Source organism: Eleutherodactylus coqui, chromosome 2, assembly GCF_035609145.1.
Source record: "Eleutherodactylus coqui strain aEleCoq1 chromosome 2, aEleCoq1.hap1, whole genome shotgun sequence".
NCBI lineage: Eukaryota > Metazoa > Chordata > Amphibia > Anura > Eleutherodactylidae > Eleutherodactylus > Eleutherodactylus coqui.
The window spans coordinates 49,872,773-49,885,293 of NC_089838.1; the positions used below are offsets into that span (position 1 = coordinate 49,872,773).

General features: G+C 43.8%; 1 protein-coding gene across 1 annotated transcript in view; it reads left to right on the top strand.

Annotated features, from left to right (window-relative positions):
• IPO8 (importin 8) overlaps positions 1–12,107 on the top strand; it is a 39,707-nt gene extending 27,600 nt beyond the window's left edge. The window contains exons 20-25 of the mRNA XM_066590866.1: positions 5,299–5,394; positions 8,674–8,894; positions 9,100–9,305; positions 10,252–10,446; positions 11,347–11,463; positions 11,569–12,107. Coding sequence (XP_066446963.1) covers positions 5,299–5,394; positions 8,674–8,894; positions 9,100–9,305; positions 10,252–10,446; positions 11,347–11,463; positions 11,569–11,636 — 903 coding nt within the window. The 3' untranslated portion in view covers positions 11,637–12,107. The remainder of the gene's footprint in view (positions 1–5,298; positions 5,395–8,673; positions 8,895–9,099; positions 9,306–10,251; positions 10,447–11,346; positions 11,464–11,568) is intronic.
• Positions 12,108–12,521: the final 414 nt, after the last annotated feature.

Consider the following 12,521-nt stretch of genomic DNA (forward strand, 5'->3'; position numbering starts at 1 on the left):
TATACACAGAGTGCAGGTAGATTCTCCTCAGTATATACACACAGATTGCAGGTAGATTCTTTTCGGTATATACACACAGACGGGAGGTAGATTCACCTCGGTATATACACACAGACGGGAGGTAGATTCACCTCGGTATATACACACAGACGGGAGGTAGATTCACCTCGGTATATACACACAGACGGGAGGTAGATTCACCTCGGTATATACACACAGACGGGAGGTAGATTCACCTCGGTATATACACACAGACGGGAGGTAGATTCACCTCGGTATATACACACAGACGGGAGGTAGATTCACCTCGGTATATACACACAGACGGGAGGTAGATTCACCTCGGTATATACACACAGACGGGAGGTAGATTCACCTCGGTATATACACACAGACGGGAGGTAGAGTCACCTCGGTATATACACACAGACGGGAGGTAGATTCACCTCGGTATATACACACAGACGGGAGGTAGATTCACCTCGGTATATACACACAGACGGGAGGTAGATTCACCTCGGTATATACACACAGACGGGAGGTAGATTCACCTCGGTATATACACACAGACGGGAGGTAGATTCACCTCGGTATATACACACAGACGGGAGGTAGATTCACCTCGGTATATACACACAGACGGGAGGTAGATTCACCTCGGTATATAAACAGAGTTAAACATAGTAACATAGTATGTAAGGCCGAATGAAGACAGTGTCCATCTAGTCCATCCTGTTTATCCTCCTGTGTTGTTGATCCAGAGGAAGGCAAAAAAAAACCAAGAGGCAGGAGCCAATTAGCCCTTTTGGGGGAAAATTCCTTCCCGACTCCCTAATGGCAATCAGACTAATCCCTGGATCAACCTCTAATAGTTCCTACCTGCCTGTATACCCGGATTAGTAATTAACCTAAGATTTATATCCTGTAATATCCTTCTCCTCCAGAAAGACATCAAGTCCCCTTTTAAACTCCTCTATGGATTTTGCCATCACCACATCCGCAGGCAGAGAGTTCCACAGTCTAACTGCTCTTACAGTAAAGAACCCTTTTCTGTGTTGGTGATGAAACCTGCTTTCTTCTAGACGTAGCGGATGCCCTCTTGTTACCGTCGTAGTTGTGGGTATGAACAGATCATGGGAGAGATCCTTGTATTGTCCCCTCATGTATTTATACATAGTTATTTGATCGCCCCTTAGCCGTATTTTTTCCGGGGTAAATAATCCCAATTATTTATTCCATGTATTAGTTTAGTTGCCCTTCTTTGAACCCTCTCAAGCACTGTAACATCTTTCCTGAGCATCGGGGACCAGAACTGTGCGCAGTATTCCATGTGGGGCCTGACAAGTGCCTTATATAGTGGGAGGATAATGTTCTCGTCCCTCACCCGTATAACTCTTTTAATGCACCCCAAGACTCTATTCGCTTTTGCAGCAGCTGACTGGCATTGGTTACTCTAGTTTAGTCTACAATCCACTAGTAACCCCAGGTTCTTTTCCATATCACTTTTCCCTAGTAGTATCCCATTTAGTGTGTATTGGTGACATCTGTTTCTCCTGCCCATGTGCATAACCGTACATTTTTCAACATTGAACTTCATTTGCCATTTTTCTGCTCAAGCCCCCAGCTTATCTAGGTCCGTTTGTAGCCGCACATTGTCCTCAGTTGCATTGATTATATTGTATAATTTTGTGTCATCTGCAAATCTTGATATTTTACTGTGCAGCCCCTCTATCAGGTCATTGATAAATATATTGAACAGAATAGGGCCTAATACTGAACCCTGTGGCACCCCACTAGCGACGGTGACCCAATCTGAGTATGAATCATTTATTACCACCCTCTGCTTTCTATCTCTGAGCCAATTCTTTACCCAGATACACATGTTTTCACCCAATCCGAGCTGTCTGATTTTATATATCAGCCTCTTATGCGGCACAGTGTCAAATGCTTTAGAGAAGTCCAGATATACGAGATCAATAGACTCTCCCAGGTCCAGCCTAGAGCTTACTTCATCGTAGAAGCTGATCAGATTGGTTATTCCGAGTTATACCGTTGTTCTCCTTGAGGTATTCTTTGATGGCGTCTCTCAGAAACGCCTCGAATATTTTTCCAGTTACTGAAGTGAGACTTACCGGCCTGTAGTTACCAATCTCACTTTTGGACCCCTTTTTGTAAATTGGAACCACGTTGGCAATGCGCCAATCAAATGGTACAACCCTGGTCTTGATAGTATCCACAAATACTAGATATAGCGGCCTAGCTATCACATTACTTAGTTCCCTTAGTACCCTTGGGTGTATTCCATCTGGGTCTGGCGATCAATGGTTTTTTTTTTTTTGTTTTTGTTTTTTTGTTTTTTTTTTAAACCCATTCCGCACTTCCTCCTGCGTTAGGTATGAGATATTTTGTGAGGGGTTCATTTTATTCCCCTGCATCTCATATGGCATTTCCTTTTCGTTTGTGAATACGCTTGAAAAGAAACAATTTAATGGGTTTGCCTTCCCTCCGTCATCTTCAATGATTTCTCCTGCATTATTTGTTAAAGGGCCAGTGCTCTCGGTGCAAATCATTTTGCTGTTAATATAGTTGAAAAATAGTTTCGGGTTGTTTTTGCTCTCTTTGGCGATCAGTCTTTCTGCCTCCTCCTCAGCAATTTTGATCTTATCTTTGCATATTTTGTTTTTTTTCCCTGTACGATTGTAGCGCGTTTTCGCTGCCTTCTTTAGTAGTTTGAACGCTTTCTTTTTTTCGTTTATTGCCCCCCTTACCGTCTTGTCGAGCCACATTGGTTTCCTTTTACTTGAAGTTCTTTTATTTTTAAAGGGAATGAACTGCTCACATGAGGTGATTAGGATGTTTTTAAACGTATCCCATTTGTTGTCTGTACTGATATTTTTGAGGATGTTGTCCCAATTAATGTTGCCGATAGTAGTTCTAAGCTGATCAAATTTTGCTTTACTAAAGTTTTAGTTTATTTGTCTCTCCCTGATAAGGCTTCTTATTGAATGATAGCTGGAAGTTGATTATATTGTGGTGACTGTACCCCCTTTATTCAGTCCTGTTTGTTAGTTAGTACTAATTCCCTGGCCCTCCCTCTCGTTGGTTCCCTCAAAAGGTGAGGTAGATTCACCTCGGTATAGGCACACAGAGGTGACGTAGATTCTCCTCGGTATAGGCACACAGAGGTGAGGTAGATTCTCCTCGGTATAGGCACACAGAGGTGAGGTAGATTCTCCTCGGTATAGGCACACAGAGGTGAGGTAGATTCTCCTCGGTATAGGCACACAGAGGTGAGGTAGATTCTCCTCGGTATAGGCACACAGAGGTGAGGTAGATTCTCCTCGGTATAGGCACACAGGGGTGAGGTAGATTCTCCTCGGTATAGGCACACAGAGGTGAGGTAGATTCTCCTCGGTATAGGCACACAGAGGTGAGGTAGATTCTCCTCGGTATAGGCACACAGAGGTGAGGTAGATTCTCCTCGGTATAGGCACACAGAGGTGAGGTAGATTCTCCTCGGTAGAGGCACATAGAGGTGAGGTAGATTCTCCTCGGTAGAGGCACATAGAGGTGAGGTAGATTCTCCTCGGTAGAGGCACACAGAGGTGAGGTAGATTCTCCTTGGTATATAAATCATTCCCCTGGGCTTTATGGTTTCTGAGAAAAGATCTATATCATGTATCGTGGATTTTTAGTTTTTCACTCTTAGAATTGAATATTGAAGTAGTGACCCCTTTACTTTTCCTATGAAGATGTAAAGAATGCTCCTGCCAAAGTTAGAGAATTAGATTTGGTACATTACATAGGTTGACTTACTTTGGCAATTAGCATTCTATAATCAAGTTGTGACCCCTTTACTTTCCCTATTTAGGACCTATAGAATGGTTGTGCCAAATGTCACATTTGTACGACATCAGGAAGTTAGACAATTAGTGGCAAGACAGTTAGTGCGGGCTTTCGCCTAAGACGGTCGCAAAAGATCAATGTTCAAATTTTTACCCTCTCAAAAGTTGCCATTTGGTAAGAAAATGCGTTTCTGAAAGTTTCTGGTCACATGGATGATAACGTTAACCCGTGCTTCATCAAAATCAGTTCACCCATAAAACGAAAACTATTTGTCCTAGAAACCTGATCACGGTCTTATTTTATTGATAATGTTCTTATTCACTTTAATATTACTTTAACCCCTTTTTAGATATGATTCATATATTTGAAGATATTAGTAAATTTTCAGTGCTGGTTGTGTTCTGGACTCCCAAAATCGATATTTCCTGAAAACAAAGTTCATGGCTACATGCCATTGTCTCTGATTTTAATGTCAATGAATTTCTTTTATCGCGTTTATAAACATAAAACAGTTAATGTAAAGTATGGAATGTATTTTCATAGAAATTTTTGTCAAACCCAAGATGAAAAAGGGTATTGTATGAGCAGAAGAAAATCTGAATAAATTACTAGAAATGTAATATATAATATAAAATTTAAAAAAAATTATAAAGCTTCTGCCATTTAGGATAAAAAGTGTTTACAGGTTAATAAAAGAGTTTTTAAAAAAAAGTGTTTGCAGGTCGTTATGGTTGCAAAACTAAGAGGGGACATGCATAAATTTTCTTATTTACATGTAGGGGACTTGAGCCTGTAGTGCTTTGATCACACTGATAATACGCTGCAGTACTTCTGTACTGCAATGCATTATCGCTAGTCATAGCGATCACAGATTATGGCATCCAGTTGCCATGGCAACACATCGGCCCTCTGCGATTAAATGACGGCGGGCTGATGACTTCACAAAGGGAGCGTTCTTCCTCTGTGAACTCTTTACATTACCGCGATCAACATAGATCATGGTATGTAAGAGATTAACAGCAGGGATCTGTGCTGTCGCTGATTCCCGCTGTTGCAGCAGGAGGCTATCAGTCACAGCTGGCTCCCTCTGCGGATGACACAGGTTCACCTTCTGAGCCATTGCCATACATAGGATGTAAATATATGTCCATTCATGGGAGTTGCTTCCCACCCAGGATATATATTTTCAACCAGGGGAAAAGGGGTGCTCCCACGAAAGACTTTTATCCACTGCACAGCGGGAATTTGGGAGTGCCAGTACCCTGTGGGACCTGCAGTGATCTGACATTTATCTCCCATCCTGTGCATAGGGAATAAATGTTTTCAATTGGATACCCCTTTAAGGAAACATGGAGATCATGTGATCTAAAAATTTACAACCTGGAACATCTTTCTCAGTGGACTGTATGTCCCTTTTAACAACTGGCATCCCAACAATTGTTTCTCCTCCAGGTGCTGACGAGAGAAGCCGGGGAAGATGCTGAGTGCCACGCAGCCAAGCTTCTGGAGGTCATCGTCCTGCAGTGTAAAGGAAGAGGGATCGATCAGGTATCTTGGAGTGGGATTGACCTACGGCTACGGTTTATGTTGTGCAGTTTTTTCATGATATTACATTAAAGGGGTTGTACCAGAATTACAAGTTATACCCTGTCTACAGGATAGTAATAACTTACTGATCATGGGGGATCTCACTGCTAAGACCCTTACTAACCCTGAGAACGGAGGTCTCATGCCTTGCCTTGCCTGTCACTGAGAGGTCACTTTTCCTACCACAGTGCCATCACAGTGAATGGAGCGTTGGCTGAGGATGTGCGACTGATGTTTCATTCATTCCATCCACTGCCTCCAGAGTCCCTTTTGAAAATGGCTGTAGTGCCCTTGTGCGACCGTTGCTCTATTCATCTTCCTCCTCACTGTGGTGGTCTAATGACCCGCAGTGAGACGAATGGGGGACATGGGACCTTCGTTCTTGGGATCTTTGGTGGTCTCAGTGGTGAGACCCCACCGATCAGTAAGTTATTCCCTATCCTGTGAACAGAGGATAACTGATAATTCTGGTACAACCCCTTTAAAGAGAATCTATCACCTACTATTATCCCTATAAGCTAAGGTTATGGACTGAAGGTAGGTGACTAACTGAGTCCGGGGATGTGAGTGTTATACATATCTTCCCCGGTGTCCGTGCTGGAAGCTGCCACTTAATGATGCTAAGTAGTCCACCCGTTCTAATTTTGTAATCGGCAGACTACTGAGCAGCAGCTTCCAGCTCTGACACCAGGAGAAGGTAAGTATAATGCTCACATTTCCAGACTCGGCGGATCACCTACTTTTAGCCTACAAGCTTAGCTTATAAGCTAAAAGTAGGTGACAGCCTCTCTTTAACCCCTTCCCGCTCCAGGGCGTAAGTTTACGTCCTGGGAGCAGGGTACTTCCCACAACAGGATGTAACCTTACGTCCTGGGGATAGCGCGGGATCACAGCCGGCGTCCCGCTGCAACAGCGAGGGGGCATCGGCAGGGAAAGAGTTCACAGAGGGAGCGCGCTCCCTCTGTGTCTTCGGCCGGCTCTCGCGATGTTATCGCGAGAGCCCGGCCTGTCGCCATGGCAACAGGATGCCAGACACTGGCGCCCTGTGTTGCCAGTGCCTCAGATCGCTGTATAAGAGATAAGGTATGGCAGGGCAGTAAACGATTAAAAAAAGAATTAAAAAAAAAAAAGTTAAAAAAACCCTTTTTTAAATGCTTTTTCTTAGATTAGCATAAAAAAAATGTATAAAAATTAAAACCCCCACATATTTGGTATTGTCGCGTCCGTAACGACGCATACAATAAGTTGCACATGCTTTTGACTGTGCACAGAAAAAAGCGTAAATAAAAACTACAGCTCGTCTTGCAAAAAATAAGCCCTCATAGAGCTCCGTACATCAAAAAATAAAAAAGTTACAGGACTTTGAATGCTCCGATCTAGAAAAAAAAATTCCAAAAAAAGTTTTTATTGCAGAAAAGTGGAAAAACCTAAAAAAATGTAAGAATTTTGGTATCGCTGTACCGACCCGCAGAAAAAAATGGATGGTCTTATTTATGCTGTATGAATAATGCTGTAAAAATAAAAAATCTATGGCAGAATTCATGCGTTTTCTCTCCCTGCTATCATTAAAAAAAAAAAAAAAAGTTTTACAATATAGACAATGTACCCAAAAATGACGCAGATAAAAACTACAGTTCACCGCGCAAAAACCAAGCCCTTATTTGGCCGCGTCGACGGAAAAATAAAACAATTATGACTTTTGATAAATGGAGAAAAAAATCCATCAAAAATCCTTGCGTCCTTAAGGCCAAAATAGGCCATGTCATTAAGGGGTTAAGGGGTATTCTACTTGTAAACTATTGATGAGCTATCCTCAAGCTTGAAAAAGGCCAATGCTAGCGGAAAGGTAGCCTGCTTATTTTAAAAGAACATAAAGTACTAGAGATGAGCGAGTATACTCGCTAAGGCACATTACTCGAGCGAGTAGTGCCTTAGCCGAGTATTTCCCCGCTCGTCTCTAAAGATTCAGGGGCCGGTGACAGGTGAGTTGCGGCAGGGAGCGGGGGGGGGGAGAGAGGGATCTCCCCGCCGGCCCCCGAATCTTTAGAGACGAGCGGGGAGATACTCAGCTAAGGCACTACTCGCTCGAGTAATGTGCCTTAGCGAGTATACTCGCTCATCTCTAGTAATAAAGATTTTTGTTTTATTTGAAATCTACCATCTATGCTGCCACTTCCTCTACTACTTTTGGATGGTCTATCCTCAGGATAGGTCATAAATAGAAAATCCGAGGGGGGCCGTCACGTGCAATCCCAGGCTTTCAGCTGTTTGCAGGGCCAGTGCACAGAGTTGATTTCTACAGTAAGTGGACATCTGCGTTCTCACTGCAGTGGCCAGGCTTGGTATTGCAGCAAAATCCCCATTCATTTCAATGCCATACAAAGCGTGGCCACTACATTGAGAACAAAGCTGTTTGCTTTTTGCAGAAATCTGCTTGCTGCATATTTTCTGCAAACAGCTAATTGGCAGGGTCCCTGGTGACTGACAACCCCTTCCCCCACTGAACTACTATTGATGACCTATCCTGAGGAAAGGCGATCAATAGTTTACAACTGGACAACCCCTTTTAAAGGTGGTTTTTGAAGGGTTTAAAGAAAGCAGCCATGTTTTTCTAATGCAGCGCCACCCTTGTCAATAGGGTTGTGTGTGGTATTGTAGATCAGCTTCAATGAAGTGAATAGGAGCTGAGCTGCAATACTAGACACAACCCACGAACAAGGGTGGCGTTATGTTTGGAAGAAAGCATCCATGTAATTCTAAGCCTGGACAACCCTTTTAATATCTACATTACCACCAGTACATAATAATATATATATTTTTTATCCTATTAGTGTACGGTATTACAGCTCATCTTTAGTCAAGTAAATTGAGCTGAGCTGCCATTCCAGACACAGCCACCTATAGAAGAGTGGCGCTGTTTGTGGATGATCCTGGAAACTCTTTGACACTATTAGGGTCTTTTAGAATGTGTGCCCTAGTATCTGTGTAATGATTGTGAAGGGCTAATCTGAGGTCAGGGAGGGGCTTAGATTGACCATACAGTAGTGACCCCACCCTCAAGGCTCTAGTTGTGCTTTGAATGACTCTATTGGGTGTGACTTGAAACCTGACCTAGAAGGCTCTGTGTAAAGTGGGAGTCTGTGATTCCTATTTCCACTGCTCCTCTTTTAGGGGGCCCATTCTAGTGCCGGATGCTCAGAGGACTGCAGTCACATAAGAGATGTTGTTGTTTTCCTTCAGTGTATCCCGCTCTTCGTAGAAGCTGTGTTGGAACGCTTAACGCGAGGAGTTAAATCCAGCGAGCTGCGCACCATGTGTCTTCAAGTGGTCATCGCCGCCCTCTACTATAATCCGGCGCTGCTCATGAACACCCTGGAACAGATCCGATTCCCACACAGCTCGGAGCCCATCACTGCGCAATTCATCAATCAGTGGGTGAACGACACTGACTGCTTTCTCGGGTAAGTAACGCCCATCAGTCATAGCTTAGACCTGGTGCTCCTTGCTCAGGGGATGGGTATGGTATGGTGTCTTAGATGGTCATCTCATATGGGCTACCCACTTGTATGCCCTTAGTAGGTCTTTGTCGGGATCCCCTTTGAGGTCGGTGGTACCCCAATGCCACCTCTGGGCCTCGGATCCTTACCAGCTGTGTTTTCTCTGTAGGCTACATGACCGGAAGATGTGTATAATCGGCCTCAGCATCCTCATGGAGCTTCCCAGCAGACCCCCGGCGGTGCACGCTGTGGCCTCCGTTATTGTGCCTTCCATTCTCCTCCTGTTTCTCGGACTGAGGCAAGTGTGCGCTCACCGCGACCATCCAGACAAGCGGACGTCGTCCCGCGCCACCAAAACCGAAGCGGAGGAAAACGGTAAATGCATCGAAATCTGTCGCACAAGGCGAGTTTTTCGCCATGTGGCTGTCATTCTGAATCTTGAGCAGGTTATATGCAAATAAGTGAACCCCATAACGCTCATTATCAATGCGACCAGATACAGTTTTGTGTATCTTTTCTCTTTATTTTTAACCGCTTCAGGACCAGAAAATTTCATTTTTGTTATTTTCATTTTTTCAGCCCTGGCTTCCAAGAGCCATAACCCTTTTTAATTTTTCCATTGACCAAGCTGTATGAGGGCTCCTTTTTTTTTTTATGGTACCATGTAATATACAGAAAACGTATTTAAAAACTTTTGAGTGGGGAGAAATGGGGAAAAAATGCACTTGCGCCATTGTTGGTGGGTTTCATTTTTGCAGCGTTCACCGTACAGTAAAAATGATACATGAACTTTGTTCTCTGGTACAGTGATTCCAAATTTATATAGTGTTTTTAAACATAGAAAAACATTAAAAAAAAAGGTAAAAAAATTACTTTACTTTGCATTGCCATAATATTATTTTTTTAGTGGTCTGTGTGGGGGCTCTTTTTTTTTAAATTTTTTTTATTTGCGCAGTGAGCTTGAGTTTTTTATTACCACCATTTTGGGGTGCATACATCTTTTTAATCTGATGTAACAGATTGGCTAATCTGTATCATAAAGCAGCTTCTGCCCCAGTATGGAGAGATCAGTAGTAATCCTGCAGGAAAATTGGGCACCTCCCTGTTGTCCTGCAGGGGGCACCAGAGTGCACTGCTTATGGCTTCCTGTATTCTGCCAGTGCCTTGCTACGGTAGGAGAGGGTGTCATTTTGTGTTGTCATTGTCAAAGTGTAAACCCACTTGCATTACACAGAGGACCTCTGGAGTCAGAGTGTAATTCGGACTATGAGAATAGGGGTTTATAGCCGTAGTAGTAATTCCCTGATGACCTTCCATTTAGAGGAGATCCCAAGTGACGAGGAGGAATCCGGCAGCCAAGCCATGCAGGAGAATGCTGGGGAGGACGATGAAGAGGATGAAGATGAGGACTGGGATGATGAAGCCTTGGAGGAGACGGCACTGGAAGCGTTCAGCACCCCCCTAGACAGTCAGGAGGCCATGGATGAGTATCAGCTCTTTACAGACGTATTGTTGGGTGAGTCCCTGCACTACACTATGCTGACAGAAGTGTTGGGAAGCATTGAAGGTGATGAAATTGGATTTTTATTCACATTTTTCTATCTAGTGTTGGGCCACCTTTGGCCTTAATGACTGCAGTAACCCTCCAAGGAAGCTTTAACTAAATTCCCTTAGATGTGTGGAGGGACTTGCCTCATAAGATTCTCAAAGATTCTCAATGGGATTAAGATTCTGACTTTGGGTTGGCCAATGAAGTTTGCAGAGGTTTTGCTCCTCTAACCAAATCTCAACACTGCGTGTCGTAGGACATGGTGCTTGGTCATGTTGGTAGAGACACGGATCTGTCTGGAATGTCTCTGTGGCCATTGGTGTTAAGGGTGAACTTCACTATAACCAACGGCCCTACTCCTTCCCAGCACAAACCCCCGATTTATGTGTGTGATGTCTTCACAGCTCGTACAAGGCTTCATTGTCCACGTTCTGTCAGTTTACGAGGTTTTCCCGGACGTAGCTGCACCGCACACACCGGATGGTCTCCATCTCCCAATAACATGACCAACAGTGGACTCTGGAAGGTCCAAAAACATTGCGCTGTCCCGTGCTGATTGGTTGGTGACCTTGCACCACCAGACCCCGTTTTCGGCTCTACGCCTAGTGACATCCCACCGCCAAACCCCGTTGTCGGCTCTACACCTGGTGACATCCCACCACCAGACCCGGTTGTCAGCTCTACACCTGGGGGCATCTGATGGTTTCTGTACTGGGATTTCCTGTGGGATCCCCTACTTTTATACTTGATGCTCACACATCACAGCACAAAATTGTTGAGGGGCCAATACTTTTGTCAATATAGTGTATATTTGTGTGATGCTTGCAGACCCTCGGTGGAGAGACCCTGACCCTCTCTCATTTACAGGTATACAGAGCAGAGACCCCGCCTGGTATCACTCTCTGACTGCAACGTTGAGCAACGACCAGAAGAAGCAGCTGCAGGAGATCTACACGTTGTCGGAGCAGAGGAAGAACGCAGCCAGTGAGTAACCAAATGAGCCACAGCGTCACTCATAGCAACTAATTAAAGTTCTACTTTGACATATTAGACAGCTGTATAATCGATCTTTGCTTTTCTCCTCCTCAGCATCACGGAAGCTGGAACAGCAGCTATCCACGCAAACTGTCTGCGCTTCCCATCTTGCAGGCCAATGAATGAGGTTGTTGGAAGGAACTTTGAAATGTCTTCATTGATATATTTTGTAAAGCTTCTGGACGTTGTGCAGGGGTCGGACACGGCAGTGGACCTATGATATGAGGATATTATCTGCCAAGTTCTGGACTATGCATTTGTAGTTAAAAAGAATGTTCAGGGTGGGATTTTTTTCCTAAGTTTGGGTAACACTGTCCCAGACTGAGGGCTGGCTGCGGAATAGAGCAGGAATCACAATGTATGTGGTTTCTGCACTTTTACTCATTCCTTGTATTTGCCACTGATCTGTGAGGAACTAAAACATGACACCTCTGCCTCTCAATAAACTTGATGTGCTGCTGACCCCGCCCCCGAGGAGCAGAAAGATGAACTATAATACATGTCATTCAAGCCTAATGAGTAGTGTAACGCTGAAGGACAAACATTTCCATCTTTGTCTTTAAATAAAGAAATGTCTTCATTTGCAGCACAAAGCGAAGCTGTACCAAATCTGTCATTGTGCCCTGAACAAAACTCCAGTGAGAAAACCAGATGGGTCACAATGATATACACTAAGTAGTATTGTAATTGTATTTATACTAATGTTCTTGTACACAGGGGGGCAGTACTGTAGATGATAACTATACTCCTTATCAAAACCAATCCCTCCCCTAAAAGGCGTTGTTTATTGGCCCATTTACACGTAAGAATTATCGTTCAAAATTTGTTCAAACAAACAAATTTGAGCTATAATCATTCAGTGTACACGGGAAACAAATTGTTATTGGTTTGTTGTAGTTTTTTTACTGATTAAAAGTCAGCTGTAAATGCTGGATCACTGGCTTCTCGTTGCATGTAAACACTCAGCGCTTCAAATAGAAGGTGAAGTAGGAGGCTCTAGTACCCAG